Below are 24734 nucleotides of genomic sequence, written 5' to 3'. Positions count from 1 at the left end.
TTACTTTTCTGTACTTTGATGGTGATTTACACTCCTAGGGAAGCAGTTGGGTGAAAGCATGTCTCAGAAATGTGGAAGCTTAATATAAATAAATTAAACCCAGGCGCTTGATTTAAGTGAATCACAGCCTTTTGACGTTTATAATTTCAACACATGATTGTCACCAGCTAGTCAACCTCTGTGACTCATGATGATGCTTATGCTCTTGGCTTGGTAGAAAATGTAAAAAGGAAGCTATTCTTAGCTATTCTAGGATGTCTTCTGGTCTGCATCCACAGAAGTGAGACAGATTCATAGATACTAACAACATATTGGGAAGCTGTCTTATTACTTATAATTCTGAATTAGTGATTCCATGATTAGCTTGGCTGTAAGCATTAGGTCAAATGAAGAGTTTCTTCCAGGCTTTTTGATACAGGCAGGTAGTTATTTTGTTGCTGCTGAAGATAGACCATGGCCTGACTACATTCGTGAAATTATTTCAGCAGGTAAATCTGAGAAGGAGCTAAATTCTTTGTGTTGCTAGTCTTGCTCATGCCTGGAATTATGCAGTGTTATACGGGATACTCTGTGAAGGTTTCATCCAAAGGGAACCTGTTAGGAAGTTGAATTAGTGTGATCACGAGGTGCAGATGCTGCATTCCGAAATGGGAAGTCTGAACAGGTCGTCTTCAGTGTGGTCTGTTAAGTGCTCATGTAGGGAATCTGGAGTACCACTCTGTACTATTGTTGGCGGTATATATTAGAGGATCTGTTGATATGGAAGTACCAGTAATACTTTGGAGGGCTAGTAATCCTAAGGAGTATTTTTCATTAGGTAGTTTCAGTCCTGCAGGAATGACAAATGTGATAATTCCCATTTTACAGCTAGGGAATCAAGACTGGTCTCTGCCCTGAGAGATACAAAATGTGGATTTTGGATTTTTTTTTTTGTCTCCAATGTTAACAAAGTGATTAAAGATCAGTATCTGTTGAAAAAAATCAAATAATTTTCAGCAAGATTTCATTGTGGAAATATATAGATATGCTTGAATTTTCTAATTTGAAGTAAAAGAAATTGCTGTCTTGAAGTGGGACAGAGAACTTTGAGTTTCAGGAACAACATTTAGAATTTCACAATTCTTGCTTGAACTTCATTAACCTACTAATTTGTAGTTAATAGCAGACCCTCTAATAGTAAGACTCCAGTGAGGCTGCTGTAAAGTAAAAAGTTTCTTATTTTATCTGATTTGTTCAAGTTTTTACCTCTACCAGCCCTGTGATAGATAAGTTTACTGCTTCAGTTTCATCTGCATTTCATATAAACTAGATTTAGGAAGAATAGAAAGAAAAAAAGAATTAATAGAATAAGAGAGAAACAAAGGGTGAGGCTTTTCACCTGTTATCACCTTACAGTTCTTCAGCAGGTCTGCTGAAACACTGGGCAGCGTATGATGGGATGTACAAATACTGCCATTGGAAATACACTGCAGCCTTGAGAAACATGAATATCAGAGCGAAAGAGGAAAAATATTGGTGAACTAATCTTGCTGCTTTCCATAAAGAACTGTAGAGGGCTGGCTGTATTTTGAGGGCTGTTTCTTTTTTCCCATTTGTTACTATTTGCCTGACAAAGTCCTGGCCTTCAGCAATTACTGTGAAGCTCAGCTAGGAGAAAACCTACCTTAACACTTGAACTTTGTCTGGAAGATGCCGGTGTTGTGCATTAATATGATCTTGGAGCACAGGAAAATGTATTGAATGTGTGGGTCTTGAACTATCAGCATCACTGTTCTGTTTCTAAATGTCCTTAGTGAAGACCAGGAGGGTGATTTGCTCTTTGGCCACTGTTGACTGTATGAGTCCCCGGGAGCTGTTAAGAATTACTGCTGCAAAGAAGCACTAAAAGTCAAAATTATATCACCTTCTCAGGCACACTCATATAAAGGATTTGAAGACTTGGTGTTAAAATGTGCCATTGGAAACCCTCTTAATTCTTCTGTACATAAAAATGCATAAAAGCGGTATCGTATCAGATTAGCTCCTTGGTCATGCATACATGTCAAGATAAAGGGACAGCTATTGTTTTCAGAAGCAGGAACCACCATTCATGTTGAGTTCAAAGTCTCTGAATAGCTGTAACAGAGATGAGAAGCTTTTTTTTTTAATTGAATATGTCTCATTTCCCTGAAGTGTTTAGGGCTTGTCACTGTCTAAGTGAACCCAAAATGCTGACAAATATGCAAATAATTTGTAAAGCAGTTAAAGTACAGGATATATATAAGTAGAGACATTCTTCTGATTAGAAAATAATCTTGTATTCATAATAAGTCTTCCTGTTGTAAAACTCTTTCTAAATAGAGTAATATTCAGAACGGGAATTGGAGAGATTTCAGCAATGCCATTTCATTGTTCCCAATCAGCTTTACTATAAACAAACTCTGCAAATTTTCAGTGTCAGCGTATAGCTTAGGTAAACCTAAGCTCATATTTGTACTCTAAGTACCTTGAATGTTCGCTGAGGAATTATCCATGGCATATTTCTGTTCTAAAATGATGTGTTACATTAGGCATTTTGAATGGTATTCATTAGCATAGGCCCTTCTGTCTTTGAAAATATTTTTTGTCACTCAAGTTTATAAGTCTGGTTTAGTTCTCTATGTTTGTTTAAACTACAGAGCAGTAAATGGTTGAGATGTGTATTACGTTTCAGAGTTTCGTCATGATATGTTGTATGTATTGTTGTTCAGATCCTTGTGTGGTCTAGTCACTCTATATAATATTTCAATGAAACAGCTAATGACAAGCTGGTTGCTAAATGAAATGCTTTCATGGCATTTTATTTAGGAGGGAGGATCTTCTTCTGGCAGTTGAAGGGTAGCGTAACAATATCTAGTGTAATTTTTCCCTTGGAATCTACACATAGTAAGTTATCTGCGTAGTAAACTTATGTCCGGGAAGACTGAATTAATAACCTCTAGGTCAGCCTCACAAATTTTTCATGATTTCAAGTATTTTCTCCTGTGGGTTAAGCCTTTTGTTCAAGATGACTTTGAATTGCAGTGGTTAGCTGGCTTATGACCTGCATTTTTCAGGGAAGGCTTTTGGCAGTGCATGTCATTTTTGTCACAGGCTTGAAATGAAGCAAGCACAGAAGGTGCACTAAATATAGTAATTATCCATTAAAATAACAATTTTAAAACATAAAGTATCATTATATTTTTATTAATATTGTTTTAGCTGTGGCAATAAGCTCAGAGGCAACATATTAAAAACTGATAAATCTTTTCTATAAGGGAGTACATTATATTTGCACTAATCTTTGTTTCTACAATAAATGGTTAAAGGCAATGTAAGGTTTTCCTGCAAATCATAACTGACTACTTATATAATGTTTTTACATTCAGCTCTTCTCCTTCAGTGTGGACACATGCATGGGAATTTATATATCTGTATATCATGTTTTCCATTAAGAAGATAGTAACAAGAAAATAGCCCTATGTGTGTATCCTTAAAAACGTAATTCTTCGTATGATGTTCTGGAAACAAAAGAAGCATAATCATAGATAAACATCTGGTAGGAATGAAGGGATGTTCATGTTTTTTACTAGATGAGTATTTGAGACTCATTTGTGACTGAATGATACTACATTCCCTGTCTTGTCTTGTTTTCAATTTATTCTTTACCAGAAACAGGAAGGGAGCAGTGAAATAGGAAATTAGGATGTTTAGAGAGAGTAACTAAAGAGAGCTGCAAAATAGTTTTTATTTTGTTTAGATGGCTGAGAGGTCTCTACATGTGTGATCTTTCATGCTGAGCTGAGGGAAACACATAATCACCGTGTACCCAGTCTGGCCTGCCATTGTCCACTGGTGACCCTCAATTCTCAGCAGATGCTTCTCGCAAGGTCCTTCTTAGGAATGTTTCTTGGATTCTTCTGAGTCCTTGGAAGATGTTATCTCTTCCACCTCTTTAGCCTGTACTTCTAATGCTTATAAACAAGACCAGGAAGCAAGCTGGATTGTGAGGTAGAAGGTTCACAAAACTACCAGTCATCCCATCACCCAGATGGGTTTCAAACTAGAATTTTATGCCTTTGGTTTCCTTCATTTGCCTGATCATCTTTTCTAAAAGTGTTTGTCTGTTGGAATTCAGAATAGATTAAAGTGCCACACAAATTACAGCTGGAACATGGAAAATGGAAATGGTTCTGAAAATCTAGTTTCTTTAGTTGCTTTCACGGAGCCTTACACTATGCTATGGTTTCACCATAACTTTGAAGTTAAGTGTAGGAGTACAATAGCAACACACTGGGTACAGCTCAGTAAGCAAACTAGTAAATTGTTCCATGAGTATCTGAGACTTTAATACAGTGAAGTAATAATTGTAGATTCTCTGGATAGTTTCACGATGTTGCTCTGACAAGTTCAGTTTATATAATGTGTTCCTTTATTGCTGCTGTTATATTTATCATTGTAAGCCTGTCCTTGCTTGATGTGAAAAACAGTTAAAAGTTGAGAACATAAAGAGACCATTTTTATATTTCATAATTTTAACTGTTGGACTGTACCACTTACTTATTCGCACAAGTTCAGGAAGTGAATAATGTGCAGGTGTTCATTTTGCCCATGTAGATATTTTGCAATATCTCAATTCTTAACCTGCCCCCCCTTTCCATCCTCTCCCCCAGCCTAGCTCCCAGCCAAGTATAAACTAGTATTTGAGGCAAATCTGCTTCAGCTGGTTTATGCGGATTCTTGAGTTTCTATATCTAGGATTCATGCTTGTTGAATTCAAACAATCAATGCAAAGCATCACTGTAAAGAATCAGAGAAGCGGTACTTGCATTTCAGCAATAATCCCTTCTGATGTTCTTAGTATGATCTACAGGTTTGAAGAGTTCTCTAATAGTGGAACTTGGAAGTTAGAATGCTCCCGTATATTAGCACATAACTACAGTTCACGAAATATCCTTTTAAGTGTAGAGTTTATCTCCTCCCACACCCCTGTAGAATAATTATTCTCATAATGAATTTTTTTTTCTTTGTGAGATTTTATTTTAAAACACTTCAAATTCATTTTATGATGCTGTTATCCTTCCTCCCCCAGGAACTGGGGAACTCTGGAGACGTGTTTCTTTTATTAAATTAACTCATCATTGTGGTCTTGTTATTTCAACTGTGGGTTTAGCTGACCAAATGACTATATTGCATGAGAGAGTCATTAATCATTTGAAGAGGATTTGTATACATCCAGTTGCTCAACATCTCGTCTCTCACTTTACTCCAGAATAAATTCAGTAATGTTGCACATGTTATTTTGCTTTCCTTTGTGTAGTCAATAACATTAATTTAACCTCCTGTGTGTATGGTGGGTGGTTGCGAGTAACAAAACAAACCTTGTATTTCAGTGAGCACCATGAAATTTTGCTATATTCCAGTTCTTCAGTATTTAATTATTTTGACTATCCCCCATCGGTATGAAAAAAAAAATATCTGGTAAAGTACATGTTTAATTTATCATTCAGAGCCACAGTTAGTGTTCAAATGTTGTCGACTGCTGGATATGAACTGCCTGTTACTTACTGTTTTATTAGGGACAGTTATTAACACCCAACCCAGCATAACACTATATATAGGTTGTCTGCTGTCCCTGAGCATGTGTTGTTGAGAAGGCAGCACAGCTCTTGCTGAGTACAGAGCAGCATTATATGTATGCTTTAGACTATGAAGAGCCTGGGTTAAAGTTGCTTCTCATGGGAGACAGAGAAGATGCAGAGCTTGAGAAATATTTTTTTCTTCCTGCTTGGAAGTAGGAATGAGGCGCTTAGGGCATAGGTTTGTAAAAAGGCACAAAGGAGTCAGATACATCTCCACCGATAATTAGAAGCAGCCTTGAGGTTGTCATCAACCTGAATGTGTCAGATGAGCTGAACATGCATGGAACTACACTGATTTAATTTTAAAACTTTTCAGCTTATCTGTTTGTGAAATAGTTTGCTTTTTTATTTCTATAGTACATTTTAAACTGTATGGAGAGTTTTTTAACATTCTATATTGAATGCCATTCATCAGTTACTTTGTAGTAAGGTGGAAAACTTTAGAAAATATTGCTGCATTGATTCTGAAGCAAGTCTGTACTTTTGCTATTTTCTTTTACAGAATATTCTTTTGCAGAATTATTTTCTAGAATTTGTTGATTCTGCCTGTTTACTAGCTTGATATGATCTACATGGGTTTAAAAAGAAATGAAGGAATCCTGTAGTTCTAGCTAGTAATGAAAATGTTACTAAACATACGGCAAAGTCTCTCAGATTTTTTTCATCTATAAAGATACACAGATGATATAATTAGTTTAAAAAAGTCAGCCCCATATAACTGGTTTTGGGAATATTTGTGATAGTGGACTTCAGAGGGAAGAAATCCACCGATGGCTTGAGACACACAACTTTTTTCAGAAGTTGACTGGGAGGGTAAACACAAAAATCTTTAAATTGAGCCTTTCTCACCTTTAAAATCACCTTTTAAATGTGACAACTACCTTCACGATACTGTTCAAGTTTAAAATATGCCTAACCTTATGGCTGGTAGAAGTCAGTAGTTAATCCTGTAAAAATCACTTGTGCTTGATTTTTGCTTCTTTTTCCAGTTGCTGAAAAAGAATGATCCCCCCAACCTTTTAAATAATTGTTTTTTAAAAAAAGCAGATATTTTAAAATCAAGGTGCTATTTCTGTTACATATCAAAGTGCATTTCTATTTCTGTCTTTAGACTTTAAAAGAGAAGAGTAGCTGAACACCTTCTCCAGTGTGTGTCTGTGCATCTTAACTGCTCAACACAGCTGCAGAGATTTTATAACCCTCCCACCCCAGGCCTCCTGACAACCTGTCGGCATGTTTTGCTATAAGTATTTTGCATCTGTGTTTTGGCCACACCCACATCAGTGGGATACGACTTCTAATCTAAAAACGAAGCATAGTGAGGGTTTTTAATGCTCTGAAAATAATATTAATCTAGTCAAGGCTTACTGTGTAATGTTGTCTCTCGTTCTTCCTAGTCTGAAAAGGTAGGATCACCACTACTGTACCACGGAAGTAATGGCAAGCTTTACACAAACGTGTTAAAAAATGTTTTAACATCCTCAAGTGTTCAGAAGTGCTTATTATTCTTTCCTTGTTTTCTTTGCTCTTGCACACAGCTTGTCCTTTTGGAGTGAGAATTTTTAGGCTAATTGCTTCTTCTTCCAAAGTGTGGTTTTAATAAAGCCCAGCAGACCTCTCATCTTTATTAGCAAGAAAAATGAGCCCCTTCTATTAGTATATTTCTGAATTGGAGGCATTAAGTGTAGAGTTCTCTAGTGTGTCCATCAGGAGAGAGTTGGAAAGATGCATCCTCAGAAGAAGCACAGAGCCAAGGGAGCTCTGCCTGTGCTAAAGCCAGAGTAGATGTGCAGGAAGGAGCATTTTGGGTGCAGCTGAGAAGGGGCTGCCCCAGCCCCAGAAGTATTCTGTCATGCTCACACAGCAATAGGTGCAAGAGATGATAAGCCTTATCAAGGGGCCACCCTACTATACCGGTAGATTTTCCAGGTTGGGGATTTTTGCCTTTTTATTGTTTCACAGTATTAGAGTGTAAGCTCATTGACTGGGATGCAGGCTTTCTGGTATTTGTGGTAATTATGTGGGTTTGAAATGCTCAACCTAAGGACTTGTAGACCTTACCATTATTGTATTCTGGTTACAAGATAATTCACTTAAGTCGTGGAATTCTTGATTAAAGTTGCTCTAGAAATTTTCAGTAAATTGTCTCCATTGTTTACTCCATTTCTGTAGGAGCATAATAGCTAGCCCCGAACTTACTTACCTGTGTAACTGGTATCTTTTTAACGTATGTCCATTGGGAGAAGGGAGAAATTATGGTGCCCCCAGAGTAGGGATTTGTTTTGCTCCTTAATGAAGAGTATCCCCTGGAGGTTTTTATATGTATGGAAATGAACACAGAACACTTGCATTTCTAGAAAGAGTGAAAATATTAGATCTCCAGTAAGGCTTGTCAAACCAGTGTCCAAAATGTCAAACTGAAAGCCCATTATGGAAGATTTTTCTCCTTCTTGTTGTGTTTACTAAATTTAAGGTTGACCAAAGAGGTTTTGTTCAGCCTTGTGACAAAGAACAGACTCCTGAGAGCTTTTGTATGTAAAAATAGATATTTTCAGAAGTTATTTATCTGTAAAGGAAAAGGAGGCTTCATCTGGAACTTGTAATCTAAAGTGACTCTATTTAACTTTAGTGGGTGATTTGAAACTACCATCATAATCACTTACTACTTGCCACTTTCAGCAAATCAGTTAATCCTTACAAGACCTCTGAGACCTTTATGTGTTACCAATTTACATGCTGGTATAATTGATTTTATACTATAATGAAGTATTATTTATTTATCCTGTTTTAAGCCAATTTTAATAGGGTAATGATGTTGGGAGGGAATGGATAACTTGGGGAAAGGCCATCTTAATCTTATTGTGTTGAAAACAGATCAGTTGTTTTCACAAGGATGCAAGTAACATTTCTATACTGCTTCCATAATTAGAGAGGGACTGATCACAACATTTCAAATCCCAGGTCTTTTCTGAGCCTTGCTGTTGAATAAAGACATGAAGGGTGGGGGAAGAGTTGGAAGTTCCTATAGAGGAGCAAGAAAGAACTTTCAGAGAATAATCAGAAATTATAAAGATAGTATCTTACAACAAGACATGCCAGTTTTCTTAAATTTAAAAGCTTTTTAAAATTCAGAACAGTTTTTATTGAATGAGGCAGTGTGCTCTGAGGACCTTTTATACTTGCTCGCTAAACATCAGAGTAAGTTCTTGAATACAAGAGCTTTAATCATATGCTTCAGAACATAAATTCTCCTTACTGGACAACTGTCAGAAGAGATTTTTTTTGAGCCTTAGAAACTGATATGCATTCAGACATCTGCCTCTTTGTTAACAGATGAATACCAGAGTGGAGACTGTTGTCAATGTGTTTTGTAGTAGGAAAGCCTCCCTCAGAGTGGATAACTTTTCTCATTTTGTTGTTTACATATCATGAACATTTCTGCCCTCTGAGATGTGTGTCCTACTTGTCAAATTCTTGAGAAAAGAAACCTTTCTGCTTTTTTTTTTTAAAAACTTAAACACACTGGTGTTAATAGCTGTTTTGCTGAAACTGTCATAGATATTAAAATTATTTTTCATTTGTAGGCATCTGTGCTATTTAATGCTAGGTTTTGCTTTCGCCTTAATTTTCCATGTTATTTGTTACTTTTTAATTTTCTCTCTGATGCTCTAGCGTTTTGAGGTTCAATGCAAATGCCAGAAGTTTTCCTTGATTTGGTATCTTCCAGAGACATCCAGCTTTGTCTTTAGTTGAGTTGTATGCTTGCAGAAACACTGTGAAAATGGTTCTTGCATAGTTAAAAATTATCAGTGTAACCCATTAGTACAAGTCATTCCCAGTTGTGTTCTTACACCTTCCTAGTCCTCATAGCTCTGTGAATGGGACTTCTGTTGTTTTCTTGCTAAAAATAATTTCTGTACTATAGAAAAAAATATCAGACTAAAATTGTGGCTTGCATTGTTTCATATCATTAAAACAAAATACTTCATTTTAACATACAATGAAACAAAGTGATACATGTTTACTCTTATGTCCCAAGTACTCTCTAAGTTGCAAAGGCAATTTGCATTAGAATGTATTGTTTAAATTAAACAGTAAATATTTATACTTAAATAAATATGCTGTTTACAATGTTAACAAATATTTGATAAATAATTTAGGCATCCGAGATATATGTTTACAATAAGATAAATGTAAATGGAAATAGAGAATGTCACTCATCTACCACAGATAGTAAAATACTGCGATTATGCAAGACATGCGCAATATTTTTCAGTATTATATCTAAATTACAGGTGCTTTGTCTCATCAAAGTATCCATTGTAATCAAGGTGCTTGTTTAGTTGAGACATTATACCAAAATAAGTAGCTAAACTGGAACAGATAGCTTCAAAGTTTCCTTCTTTCCTTGCAGAACTGTTCTCTCCTGAAACCTACTCCTGTGGTTCTCATTGCATGCTACAAACCTTGGACTTCCCCACAATTTTTCTATGATACCTTTTGAAAGAATTAATTTTCATCATGATTAACATATATTTTATATTGTGGCTGAGGCTATCTTATGGTGTTTTAAAACAAAGCTTGCTTTTGCTAGTCAGCCTGAACGAACCTGTAAAACAGCCACATAAGTGTCTGTCTACTATGATTATACCAGTATGTTAGAGCAGCCCAGGGTTCTGCAGACTATTAGGCAATATGATTCTTTGGGATATCTCAAATATAGTCAGCTTTTTGCTGAGGGAGAGTGGTTTGGTCTTTGTTCTGTTGAGCACTACTGATCAGTTTACATTGCCTTCCATTGGGAAGGCTTTCTTCACAACGGTAAAATATTAGTATCACATGAAAGCTGAGATTCCTATTTGTCCCCAGTTTTTATGGCCTTGCTCTAAGTGACCAATGACAGGACCCGAGGGAATGGCAGGAAGATGTGCTAGGGGAGGTTTAGGTTGGATATTAGGAAAAGGTTCTTCACCCCAGAGGGTGGTGGAGCCCTGGAACAGGCTCCGCAGGGAGGCAGTCACAGCACCAAGCCTGATGCTGTTCAAGAAGCACTTGGACAATGCCCTCAGAGACATGGTGTGAATTTGGAGCTGTCCTGTGCAGGGACAGGAGATGGACTTGATGATCCTTGTGGGTCCCTTCCAACTCAGGACATTCTATGATTCTGTTAGTCGTCTTCATTATGATACAATGGGGGCTTTCAAAATGATTGATCAAACATTCAAAGTACGTTCCTTAGCAACATCATAAACAGAAAACCCCAATGTGTTTACTTGAACAAATTTAAATGCACGAAAATATAGAAGTTCATGTTTAGACCTTGAGATGCATATAACAGATTACATGAAAGATATTTCCTTTGGAATGCATTTTCTCCAGTTCATTGCTCGCCATGCAAGTCTGTATGTAAGGTTAGTGTAAACTCAGCTGTTGGCCAAGTCACGGTAGAGCCTGGCTATGCTCCCAACCTGGATAATTGTTTTGTTATCTATTAGACTAATAACTTTTTGGCATGTTGTATTGTGTGCACTCAGAACTCAAATAGTTAAGGTTATGTGAAAGATTGACCTCCATTGAGAAGATTAAATTGAAGTAATTTTCTCTTAGAGCTTAGCAAGTAGAGTATTTGTGTTGTCAGCAAACAGGACTTTATCCTCTTTCCTTTGGGCATTACCTCAAATGCAGTGTCAGAATGCCAGATGAATTTTCTTTAATATTTTTTTTCTCAAATTTTTATTTTTAAGTTTCTTTCTATCACCTGTCAGCTGTTACACTTCTTAATTTCCTTGGAAGGGAAGAGTCCAAAAGAAGTTACTATATATAACAGTTCTGCTTAAATGCAGATCTTTTTCAGTAGTATTTTTGAGCTGTATCTATTACCTGATGTTTAATCCTGAAAACTTGCAGGGCTGTCTTAAATGTTATTTTTGTAGGCTTATCATTTGCAAAAGTCCCCAACAAGCCAAACCCCCTATGTCAAACAGAAAAAAAACCCAGGAAAATATTAATTATCTGTAATACCCTAAGGACTGTTTTATGTGGCAATTTGCTTTAAAAAACCCCCACATAAATCAGATTATTGTGTATACACTTGTAGATTTTAAAGGAGAAAATACAGACTGAGACCAATAAGTCGGTGAACAGTAAATCAAGCAAAGAAACAGTCAATCCTCAATACCCTTAATTGTGAAATGAGTGGTTTCATTTATTTAGAATATAGCAGATTTTGATCCTTAGCTAGCCTTGCCACTTACAGAACATGATGGAGGAGGATGTCTACTAATTAACTCCTTTGGAAAAGGAAATAAGCTACGAAATGAAAGGAAATAATATTCTTTTAGAGGTGATTTCCATGTATATTCTGACATTCTTATTTGAAATTTGTCCATTTTTCCTACCATTTCCAAGGTATTATATAACCCATGGACAAGGTAAATTTATACCCTTGAAATCTCTAAGCCTGTATGTGAATTACTGTAGAAATTATTCCAGGATACGTAATGTAAATTCCGTTAAAGGAGAACAGTATAGTGCTACATATTTTAGTACAGAATCTTTTATCCCCAGATGTATTAACCTTTTGTTTAAAGTGTAATATTTAAATACAACTTTTGTGTTGAAATTTGGAGTTAGTTGTTGTGAATGCTTTCACTGGTGGTCTTTAATAAGAAAACAAAAAACCAAACCCCCTTAGATTTCTCTGTGACAATCTTGATAAGACTTACAAAGCCAAGAAGTATCATGGAAGCAACACAATGGCTAATCTGTAGCTCCAGAAGTTGTGGAGGTGAAGTCATGTTCAACAGAGAAAAAAGGAAAACAAAACCATACCTTTAAGGACAAGAAAACAAGTGGTTTTCAAACAAGATGAAAGAACCATCCTCTCCCTGCTGGAACTTAGCTGTCTGGGGGGTGTGAAGAGAGAGAGGTGGTTGGCAAGAAAGAAGCATGACATATATAATTTTATTTATCGCTGTACTCCCAGGGGATGGAATATCAGCCTTTCTTCCAGACTTAGATCCTATCTAATATATCATGGAAAAGCTACACAGCTTACTTCTTCCTTGCGTGGAATGGAGTAGAATTGCATTTTACAACAGTCATTAGTGCATGGCTTAATGTTGGAAGGAATATTCTATTTCTTACTAAGATGGGAAATACGAGTTGGGCTTTCAAGTCTTCTGCCAACAGTCTCTGGCTTTTGCAGAAAGGGTAAACTGAAAAAGCTGCTGTCACATGTGGGCGGCAGGCATGCAATGCAGTTAATGATCTGTAATAAACCTGGATAATAAGCAGAGATGGAGAAGGTTTCTCCCAAATAGAATGAGAATTGGTGTTTCTTGGAAATGATCATGTTTCTTCATCCTTTTGTTTTTAGTATGAGAAGAAGCAAATCTGTAATGGTGATTTTCAAATTTTTGTTGTGATTTTGATTATTTGATTTTCAAACACTGATGAGTCTCTTTGTTATATATGATTAATGAGATGTGGAGCACTGAGTTTGTCTGAATGTTTCTGTCATACACAGAAGGTCCTCAAAATCTAGCTAATGTACAGTGACTTCTTTTGTATTCTACTTTCCTCTAAAATCTAAACTATGGGTTGGCCATTTTGAAAAACTAAAAGTTAAAAGATCAGGATATAGAAAGCTTCTTTCCAAGTAAGCCTCCATTTAAGATATTGGTTAAATTATCAAGCCTTTTAATGGAAGTGTATAGATTGTAAGATTTTAACTAATTCTTGTTTAGTAGAGTGAATTGCATATCATACTGAGAAAGAGTGCTTGTGGAAAGCCTTTTCAGTTTTTGTACTTGCTAGTCTGTTTTAGCTTTGTAGATGGTATAATATATTTATCCTTGCACAGTTTGTATAGATATATATGATCTATTAATGCATATTTTATGTCTAAATATTATTTATATTGATTTACTCTCAAATGGATGGCTAGGGCAGAGACTCATTTAAACTAATGAGACTCTTCAAAGACACTAAACTTTGGTCTCTTTCAATTAAGAAACACATCACAAACTGTTAAGGTTATTTAAGAGGTTAAAAAGTAGTCTTCACTGTTTGTTGACTTCAAAGCTTGATAGAATTTCTGATTAAACTAGGCTGTAAAGAAATCAATAATTTTATCTAAATTGCTTTTGGTTATCTGGCTATAGTTCTGTACAAAATAGGCCTAATAGGAATCTGTAAAAGACAGCCAATTATTCCTTGTTCAAAATAAGCCACTGCTAAGCTTATATGTTCATATTAGGGTATGCATAATTTTACAAAACCTATGATGTGCATTTGTGAAATTCAGCGTAAAGCAAATATTTTTCTTTAGGAAATGTCAGTCAGTACTCACTGGGTAAACAACAACAGCTGTAGTTAATATTCCTGTGAAGTAAAAACACTTTTAGTTTGTCAGGTTCTAAGTTTTGCACTGATAGCTGTTCTTGAACTGATGAAAATAAGCTAAACAGAAATAATAATTAAATAATTATCCAGGGAATTATTTAAATCTAGAGAGGTTTTTGTTAAAAAACAGTGCATACACTGTTTATGTTCAGGGTGTTTGTTGGGCTGCCATTAACATTTTCAGGGCAGCCAGACATCTAAGGTAATATGGGGTTTTCTTGTGAAGTATTGATAAATCTGGTTTCAGAAATGTACCTGTACTAGGAGTATAGAGGGAATCTGAGTGATGCTAAAAAGATCTTGTTGTTCTATTCTAGATGGAGATGTATGTAAATGTTAATAAATGGATTAGATATGCTAGATATGTTAAAATATTTGCATTCAGCCATAAAAGTTCTGAATACTGAATGTGGGTTTCTGTTGCAGTATGAATACTTCAATGCTGTGCTCATAAATGAACGAGATGAAGAGGGAAACTATTTGGAGCTGGGGAAGGAGTTCATTCTAGTGCCAAATGACCACTTCAATAACTTGCCTGTGAACATCAGTCTAAGTGATGTCCAAGTACCAACCAATATGTACAATAAGGGTAAGAAAAGAGCTGGTTTATTTCATTATTCCACTGGCTGAGCAGAGGAACTTCCTTGCTTTTAAAATGAAACTGTTGATTAACTATATATTGTGTGTGTTTTCCAGTTTGCAATTAAACTGCAATTTCAGCAGAAGAATGTTTGAAGTGTGACAGTTTCATAATATCTTTTGTTTTGTGGCAATTCAGCAATTTAGTAGGGTCAATGATCTGCATATTCAACTTGTGTGAATTCTGCCATAGAATACAGCAGAATATGTTTATTACGAATTATTTTCTGGAATCTCCAAATCAGTTGAACAGACCTTATACTGTTGCTTACAAGTTACGTTCTCTCTTTGCTGAGAGCTAGAAGTGTCTTTGAAAGATACAGGGTAGGTGGGAGGGTAATATTTTATTAGATTTATGCTCTCAGGCTTCTGGGAATAATTCTAGCTGTATATGACTGTATACAGCTGCTGTGAGTTTTCAGATAATATTTAGGAGGAATAAGCTACATTAAAATTTCTCCTGCACTGACTATTTGTCATAGGTGGTGGATAGCACAAAGCACTGTAAAAATTAGGAAAGATGGACTTAGGTCTAAAAATTGGGAATGCAAACTGAACTTAGGGACATGCTTACTCATTTTCCTTTTGCCACTTCCCTTTGATCAGACAGCAGAATTTTGTAGTTTTGCTGTGCTTATGCAGCACATATCTATTTATTTTTCTCAAGCCAGTAATAAAAGAAAAATTAAGTAGGAAAGTGCCAAAGTTTCTGAACAATGTCTACAATATATTTGTCATTGGTCTGTAGAGAACTGCCTAATCTCATTATCTGGTTCCTCTTCCTTGTCTTAACTATTCTAAAAGACTGCTAAAATACATCAAATACTTTCCTCGTAATACACTCCAGCCTAGCAATTGTGGTAATTCATGCAAGGATATTGTGTAATCACAAATGGAAGAAGAAATAGTTCGGATAGGTTGGGCTGGTAACAGAAGCAATTAATATGACAGCTTCTCTTCGAAGTTATGATTCAGATTTGACAATCTTGAGAAGCCAGAAATCATACAGTAAAGTCTTAAATTAGGGATTACAGAATAACAAAGCTTCCAAGGGAGTATTTGAAAGGTTGTGAAATTATTAATATGGGATATTTTGAAAAGGTTTGGAAAATGCTTAAAGCTTCTAAAGATAACAAATAATTTTTTTTTTGTGCAAGTGCTAATACTTATTTAACTGAGCCTGTCTATAAACTAATTTACTCCAGAATTGGTAAGGGGGAAAGAAAATGCTAAAAACGTATGTTTGCAAGGGGATATAGAGGTCAGGAATCATGTTTTTCTGGAAAAGCAAATTAACCTGAGTAGTTAGTGAGAGCAGTAAAACTAAAGGACCTTCAGTTACATGATATCTAGTACTACTGTGTATAGAATACCTTTTAATATGCTGATTAATTACAGTTAAAGGCCAAAGTCAAAGTGCTTGTTGCATCTTGTTTTGGCCTCTATTACAGGGACTGCCTGTAGAGATGGGGAAGATAGAGCTCTGTGATAATTCCTGTTTCCATTTTGCCTAATTCAAACCAGCCAAAATCATCACTTTATGCAGCTGCAGAAAACCATTTTTTTATCATTTAAATGTATTCCAACTGCTGAAATATGGTTTGTTGCCGACATTTTCCTTACACATAGACATGATAGTCTCTGCTTGGAGACTGACGATGTCTGGAATTGTTACTCTTACCAAGAAAAGGCCTGTATACTTATATTTTTTTGTTGCCCATTCTTTCAGTTCTGTAATGCAGAGGGGTGATGACAAGTTAATTGAATTGTAGCCTGAGGATACAGGCAGTAGATATTGAAAGGTTTACAACCAAGTGCCTGCACAACACTATTTCTCTAGAAAATTTCTCTAGAAAATGACTGTTGTTCGTTTCCAGGTTATGTTTCATTTTACTGAATTCCTAGGCAAAACCACAGGCCAAACTCACCGTTGAAAAGAGAGAAGTGTGATCATTGAATATTTAAACACAGGACTCTCAAGTCACAGAATCACAGAATGGTTGGGGTTGGAAGGGACCCCTGGAGGTCATCTTGTCCAACCCCCCTGCTTGAGCAGGCACACCTAGAGCAGGGGGCACAGGAGCTCATCCAGGTGGGTTTTGAATGTCTCCAGGGAAGGAGACTCCACAACCTCCCTGGGCAGCCTGTTCCACTGCTCTGTCACCCGCACAGGAAAGCAGGTTTTTTTCATATTTAGCTGGAACTTCCTGTGTTCCACCTTGTGCCCATTGCCCCTTGTCCTGTCATTGGGCACTACTGAAAACAGTCCAGTCCCATCATCCTGACACCCACCCTTTAGATATTGATAAGTATTGATGAGATCCCCCCCTCAGTCTTCTCTTCTCCAGGCTGAACAAACCCAAGTCTCTCAGCCTTTCCTCATATGGGAGATGCTCCTGTCCCCTGATCATCTTGGAGCTCTCCGCTGGACTTGCTCAAGCAGTTCCACATTCTTCTTAAACTGGGGGGCCCAAAACTGGACACAGCATAGAAAAAGTCAGCATAGTAAAAATGAATGTTTTATTTGTAATGTAATTCTAAGGCTGTTTCCTCACTATAGGTTTTTTAATTGTGGAGATATTGATGATTTGCGGTGGGTTCAGGGGAGAGTCATGGGATTCATCAAAGGGTTGAAAAATGTGCCTTAGACTGAAAGACTCCAGGAGCTCAGTCCATTTAGCTTATTCAAGAAATGATTAAAGGATTAATTAGTTGACGTCTAGTTAATTACTAATACCAGGCTCTACAATCTTGTTGCCAAAGGGTTGAAAAGGTTTAATGGCTGAAATTATGTGCCATTAGTTTGCAAATTGCACAAATGTGGGCTCAGGTAAGGCACGGGGGGCTGTTTGTGTCTGGTTGGGGATTTTATGTCTTTTTTTCTTTTTTTTTTTTTTTTTTTTTTCCTGGGAGTGGTCGTGGTTTCTTTTTTTGGGGTTTCGTTTTGTATTGTTTTTTAAATTTAGCTGTTTAGTGGTCTATTAGAAGGGTGTCGTCATATGTCCATTCCCCCAAGCCCTTAATCAAGACCAGGTTCTTTTTTTGTTTGTTTTTAATATAATACTTAGTCTTGAATTAGTTTGGGGGAAAACTTTGGCCTGGTCAGCTTGCATGATTGTAGTGATCCCTCCCAGCTGTAGAATTGCTAAAGTGAAGGTTCACAGTCCATACGTACGCTCTAAATGAGCTTCACTTAAAAATCATGGAACATAAATATATTGCTCTTCTTTATATATCTTCTGGCTCTTTCAGTCTCTGCATAGAAAAGCTTAAAAATATTGATGGTAACAAGACTAAATAATTACCATCTTAAGGAAACCATCAAGTTTAGAATCTGAAAATAGAAAGCAAAAGCAAATTTCATTACAATTATGATGAAATCAAGAAAGCTGAAATACCATAGATATCAAAACTGTGATATTAAAATTTAACATAGAACATTTTGAAAAGGAAAATGAGGGCCAATAAAAAGGCTGCCAGGCTAATTTGTAAGCGTACATTTAAATCTAGTGCCATCCTTGAGTACAGATTGCATGCTCCTACTATAAATGTAGAAGGAAAAGTAAATTAGTGAGTTTAATAAAGAATCAGAGTTTTGCATTTACAGTACTCTTGATCATCATCGTAAAATATGAAAAACTGGTCTGGTTATTGCTGTGCTCTTATACTTATCACTCCCTTCTCCTGAACACCCCTGTCCCCCATTTCTCCATGTCTTACAGTGCACATCAATTAATGTTAAAAATAGAAGTTACTGATCTTTGGAATATAAAGCCCAGGGGGCTCAGAAAACACTATTTCTGCATTCCTATAGTCTTCATATACTGAAGGATTTCAGGAATAAAAAAAGTGGGATGATTGTGCTTTACAGAAAAGTGTGCTATCTGTCTGTCAATACAGAGAGACCTCTGTCAGCTCTAGGCTGTTTCACAGCAAGGGTGGCAGTCCACTTAAACTGCAGAACATTCTGACGGAATTGGCCTCCTTCATTTTTCCTGAAAATGACTGCTTATGATAATGTTTTGCTTTTGAAATGTTTAACCACACATTGGGATTCTAAATCTGTCAGTGCATTCTGTTCTTTAAGCACGAATTGTGTTCATTGCCTATAGCCACAGGAGTTGCAAGGCAGTAGTATCCTTTTAAACAATGAATAAATAATTAAGATTAAATAAGAAGTTCTGATCTGTCTTAGCAAGCGGTAGCTCTTTCTTCCATCCACAAATTTGGTAACTGGCAATTATCAACTGTTTCCAGATTTCTGACAGAAAGAAGGGAAAAGTGTTCTTAGTGAATTAATTGCATAGGTATATTCATGGATGAAAAAAGAAGGGAGAAAGTAAGTTACTTTTTTCATATTAGAAGGAAAGTTTAGTTTTGGAAAGTACAGAATCAGTCTGAACCCAGTTTGGACAATGCAGTACCAAGGTAGAAGTCCAGGTATGAGAACAAGGCACTGTCTAATTCAGCTGCTGGTTTTTTGTTTTTGTTTTTTAAATGAAGTTTATTTACGTGGGTTATATGAAAACTCTTTTTGGTGCTGATATATCTCATTTTTTTTCTTTCTCCTATTATTTTAGAATGTAAGTGATTTGGGACATGCTACTGTCTCAGACATATGTTGCATATATACTTCCATAGGTATACCTTCCAAAGATACTCAGATATACCTTCCTACATATCAATTGGTATTTTAAACAGCTATTGTGAAAGAAATTAATAATAATAAAAAATGATTAATGGTTTAAAGTTTACATAGTTTCGACGTTTGCTTTATGGCTTTCTGAGATGCTAGTAGTATATTTAGAAGAACCTAGGAATGTGACATATAATTAAAAAGTAGGCAGTTGGAATGTGGGCTAGGCTTTCTGGCAACCATCCATGGAGAACATGGTTTCTGGCAGTAGGACTGCCACTGGGAAAAAGTAGGATTCTATAATGTGCATGAGCAGATGATAAAAGAAGTCTTCAGAACAGTCAAATCTGATCTTGCAGATGTTGACAGCATATAAAAGAAAAACAGAGTAGCATTTTACCATTTGTTAGTATGAGAATGTAGGTAGTCTTAACTTCTTAAAATCCTACATCTTTGTCCAAAGCATATGCTGTACCTGAGCTGAGGAACCTATTCCAGTTTTATTTTTCTAAGCCTATGCCACCTCATATTTACCTACAGTTGTGGACAGTAATGACAATCTTTCTGCTATTGAGTTTACACTCAACATTTTTTCAAGGTCTTGGAAGAGGCTTATGACGAGTCGGCTAAATGTGCATTTCAGAGAGGTGTAGATGAAAACGAAAGCCAGTGTGAGGGTGAATGTGTCTTGGTGACATATACTCAGACAATTCTAAAATATGGCACCTGTTGAAAAGTGAAGTATAGCATAGTACAGCACCAGAAGTGACGCACAGCAGGATCTCATCTGCTTACGTTAGTGTTGCATAAATTCCAGGAAACGCAAGAGGATGTTGATAGATACATTATCTCAATATCAACTGAAAACAACTACTGCTTTTGAGCTTTTGCAGTCAGTCTTTGTTTAGATGGTAAAGTAAACTTTATATTTGTAGTCTGCAGAAAGGGGAAAAGCCCAGGTTCTCTTTTTGTCAATACTTCAGAAATTTCTAGATGCAAGCTCTTCTCCTTGCCTTTTAAACTATCTTTCTATTGTATATTTCTGTTTTTCCCTTAGGTCCTCGGAATTGTGGGCTTTTGTGTTTTGAAAATTTTACTCTCTAATTCTCCTAGTGTTCTTAGTCATTAAAAGTTAGACTAGTTCACTAACTAATACAATTGACTAACTAATTTAGCTGGCCCTAAATTCTCCTTTATCAAGTACAGGTGCAAACTAGAGGGTTCAACTCCTAGAAATCAGTGACATTATTGTTAGAAAATCAGTATTAATGTCCAGTTGCTTCTTCTATCTCCACAAATGCAAACAGGCAGCTACTTAGATACATCACAGCAGGCACTTGCCTGTCTGGAAGACTTTTTAATCCTTTTCAATTTCTGGGGAATTACTCCAGTTTTCCTTGAATATTTCCGGGACTTGAACATTTCCAGAATAACTGTGAAGTGTAAGAATATGTGGGGATTTATAAGGACAATTGATGCACTGTATATTTTCTCAAAAAGTGTCAAGTCTTTTGTTTAACTACGTTTTGTTAAATAATTAGAATTTTGGATTTTAAGAAGTTTGGTGTCTACAGCCTCTGGTTGGGAATCAAGGGTAGAGAGTACAATTTTTAAGTACATACCTCTATAATTTCTTTGCCTTGAATAATTTATAATTTATGGGTTTTTTGCATGGGTAAACAAGATTTCACTCAGACCTCTAGATACAAATGAATACAATGAAAAGTGAAGAGATGCAGGCCATCGACAGTAGAAAGAGAAGAAAACTAAATTGATTCTAATCACAGCTGGGTAAAAAACACATTCTGTCTTTACTGAATTTTTGTTTAGAGTAATATGCTCAGTGTAATAATTTCTTCACTGGAAGAATTCTAGATCTAAAGAGAGATTTCTGTGCCTGAGATCTTTTTCAAGTATAAAAATATTATTTCTAAAAACCTTATGTCTTGTAAAATCTTCACTGGTAGCTCTGCCTCTAGGTTTGGTCTGGACTAAAATATTACACATACAAAAAAACCTTTCTAAATGTTCTTCAAAAATAGAAATGCCTTTTAGAATTACCAGACTTACTTTCCTAGTTGGGTATCTACTACCTCCATTTCCTCTCTCTGTCTTCCCAAGAAGATACAAAGAATGAATGTGGTTATTCAGGCTTAGTTTTGTACTAACTCTTAGGTGAACTTGCATAGCTTTATCCTCACACTGACTATTTCATTTGTACCATTTAGGCCTCTACTAACACTTTGACAACTGCACATGATATTCTTTTTCTCATTACATTTTTTTCCTGCTTACCAAAAACCACTTCCTCCTACTTTCAATCCTGATTTGTATCTCCGTTTTCTGTATGAGCTAGGTCTTGCTTGATCTCCTTTGTGCTTATGATTATGACAGGGATTTCTGTATCTTTTTTTTGGAGATTAATTACCTATAAAGAAGCTGTGTCTTAAGGCACAATTGGATGATGTCAGCTGCAGGTTATGGGGGGATAAGAAAGTACCACTCTTTGCCACTTGTGCTGGGTGGGTATTACTGTCCCATTCAAACCAACTGTCGTAAGCTGTTCTGTAAGCTCTTCCCAAAGCTGGCTTGGTAGAAGGAATCAGATCAACATTTTTTCCTAGTGGAGTGTTTGAAAATAGAATAATTTTGACAGAACTAGGGTGGGGGTGAGTATGTGAATTTATCTACCGGCTCTGGACAGTAGTCTCTGAGAGATGGTGGAGGAGGTAGACATGTGTCAATAGAGGTAGATTAGGGAAGGAGGATAATCTCTTTACTGGGATCAGATCAGATGCAGCTTAAGTAACATGTCTGATTTTGCCTTAAAAAAAAAAAAAAAGAGCGAGAGAGAAGAAAAATAAATTCTCTTGGCAATAGAAAGGAAGTAGGCTTACACAAGTTGATTTAAACTAATGGGAGGTTTTTTCTTTGTTGTCATTTTTAGTTTACTGTACATATAATCTTGTTTTACTTCCTGAGTTTTATGATGCAGGAATATTTCCTAGAGGATAAACCATCATCCTATTAACACAGCTGACAGTGGAATTAAATGCATTCTACAGCTTTGCAAGACTGTTACACATTATGTTTTTTGTATTTACTAAAAAGTCATTGAGGAAAGAGTCTAACTTACTACCAGATTAACAATGGAGTTTCAAACTCTGAATGATCTTAAATAATTTAAATGTAATTTTGTTTTCATCACTGGTGAATGTCAGAGGAAAAGACATATAGGCACACCTATGCTACATGGTGGAGGGTTGTGCAGTCTCTTCTTACCCCAAAGTATGTTGACATACATGCATGATTCATTGGTGTATTGCATGGAAATATTATGGGTGCAAGATGGTTTTGTGACTATCGTTCTGCAACTAAGTTGTCAAGTCCTGGATCAGAAGAATTTTAATTTATTAAGGTGCAGCACAAGGTTAATATCTCTATTTGCTTCCTATCCAGAGAGAGATAGATTGCAGCTCTGCACTGTCTTCCATTTGTACAGCATAAGACATAGATCTTTTGAGAAACATGAAATTTTGGACTCCAGTACTTTTGTGCTTGCTTGTTTTCCCATAGTTTGGTTCCAGTGGGATTCCATTGTATAGCCTGGGGCACAGTTTCTCACTTTCAACTCTGTAACTATTGGAGAGTTTTAGACCTGGCTTAGCAATCTGGTGCTCTTCAGCACAGCACCAAGTGCATGCCGCTTCCCCACAAAGAGTTATGTTCCATTCTGTCTTAAAATTTATCGCTTGCTGGACTACTGTGCTCTGTGTGAGGAGATTGAAGCCTATGCTTCAAAATTCTGTGGAAGTGGCATCTCTATCTCTTTGCTTCAGCTTTTTGTGCTTTAATCCTAGTAAAGTGCTGGGGTGAGTATAGCATAAGTACTTAAATGCCAGTTATTCTAGGTGCACACAAGCAGAAGCACCATGCTGGTACAAATGAATAGGCTTGTTCTGAACAGAATCAATTCTGGAAATTTTTCTTCCTAGTTTGATTTACAGTGGTGTCTGTTAAAATTAGTTTAAACAGGGAAATGTCTACTCTTAGGTTGGAAGGATTCATAGACTCTGTGAAAAGAATTGATTACTGTCTTTGAAGTGCCTGGGGTGAAACCTTGATTGGTACGTGGAAAAGCAGGATGTAGTGGGTAATGCACAAAAGGAGCATATTAACAGGACTACATACAGTGAAGTCTACAATAACTATCTTCCATAAATGACTTTCTGATTCAGGAAGGCACTTTGAAGCACCTTCCTGCTTTCCTTCTTGTTGCTCAAGCTGAATTAAAATACTAGCGTCTTGGCACGTGCAGATAGTTATTCAAATGCATTTTCCTTTTTTAGAAACTTGATATCAATAACTGCCCCATCTAGAAGGTGATGGACTCTGCTTCAAGGAGGAAGTATGCTCTGTGCAAGGAGAAGAAAATACGTTAGAATCAATTACTGATTTTAATAATGATATGTCAAAATAAAGCATAAAATTTCCTCAAAAGTGTTGGGTCTGAAAAGTTACTCTCCAGCTTTCATTTATAATGGGGAATGGGGGTTATACTATTGAACCGTGTTTCAACTTTTTTGTTACATGAGTACATTTTGAATTAAGGAAGTTACATGAACTTTTAGCACAATGCTTGCACTGATTTCTTTTTAATGTTAACATTATTTATACTGAATACCTTTCTCTTAGCATTTTCCTACAATTTTGACATTTCATAATGTCTAGCAGTATAAAAGACTGAATTTTCCCATCCTTTGTTACATCAAGCAAGTTATGTTTCATAGTACTGCCACATGATTTGGAAATATATTTTGGGGTCGCAGTCATGTTTTTGTGAATTTTGTAATTGACTGTCTTCATTCCCTGCTATAATGTATTTGAGAGGGGAGCAGGTGAACCATATGGTTTAAATCAAATAATCATAACTGATTTTTAAAAATCTCTCCTTACTAACAGTTCCCTCTTTCCTACCCCTGACATTATACTGTGATATGTGCATTCTGCTAGTTGCTGTTTTGGCACTAGGAAAGATTTTTTTTCTTATTATCAGGTTGGCTGGCCTTTGGCGAATACCTGTCAGCAGCCCAGAGACAGGTTAGCTTATAAAATCTCTGCTCTCATAAATTGGCATCAGTAAATTACTTTTACATTTTTACATCATCGGGCCTTGTTCTCTGTTCAGTTAGGAAACATAAGTATGTTACAGAGCAGACCTTTTATAAGGAAGCTGGAGAATAGTGTCAGCATCAGCAGGTGAAAAATTAATTTTTCCAAATCCTTTTTGTTTGAGATTTAAAAAAAAAAAAAGGTGACTTTGGATTGCAGATTGTCAGATATCTATATTTAGATAATGAAGTAGTAGCCTTAGTGCAAGATGTTGCTGTGTCTTTACTGACAGAGCAGAACCA

The 24734-nt window shown here is 36.2% G+C and overlaps 1 protein-coding gene across 2 annotated transcripts in view; it reads left to right on the top strand.

The window, feature by feature from the left end:
• CACNA2D3 (calcium voltage-gated channel auxiliary subunit alpha2delta 3) overlaps window positions 1–24734 on the top strand; it is a 486549-nt gene that overhangs the window by 169722 nt on the left and 292093 nt on the right. For both annotated transcript variants that reach the window (XR_012661052.1, XM_075096179.1), the window contains exon 5: window positions 14472–14634. Coding sequence is in view for 1 of the 2 variants with exons in the window: in XM_075096179.1 (XP_074952280.1) it covers window positions 14472–14634 (163 nt within the window). In the remaining variant the exon portion in view is untranslated. The remainder of the gene's footprint in view (window positions 1–14471; window positions 14635–24734) is intronic.

Source organism: Phalacrocorax aristotelis, chromosome 6 (assembly GCF_949628215.1).
Source record: "Phalacrocorax aristotelis chromosome 6, bGulAri2.1, whole genome shotgun sequence".
NCBI lineage: Eukaryota > Metazoa > Chordata > Aves > Suliformes > Phalacrocoracidae > Phalacrocorax > Phalacrocorax aristotelis.
The sequence above is the reverse complement of the archived record's forward strand: the minus strand, read 5'-3'. Positions and strand labels throughout refer to the sequence as shown.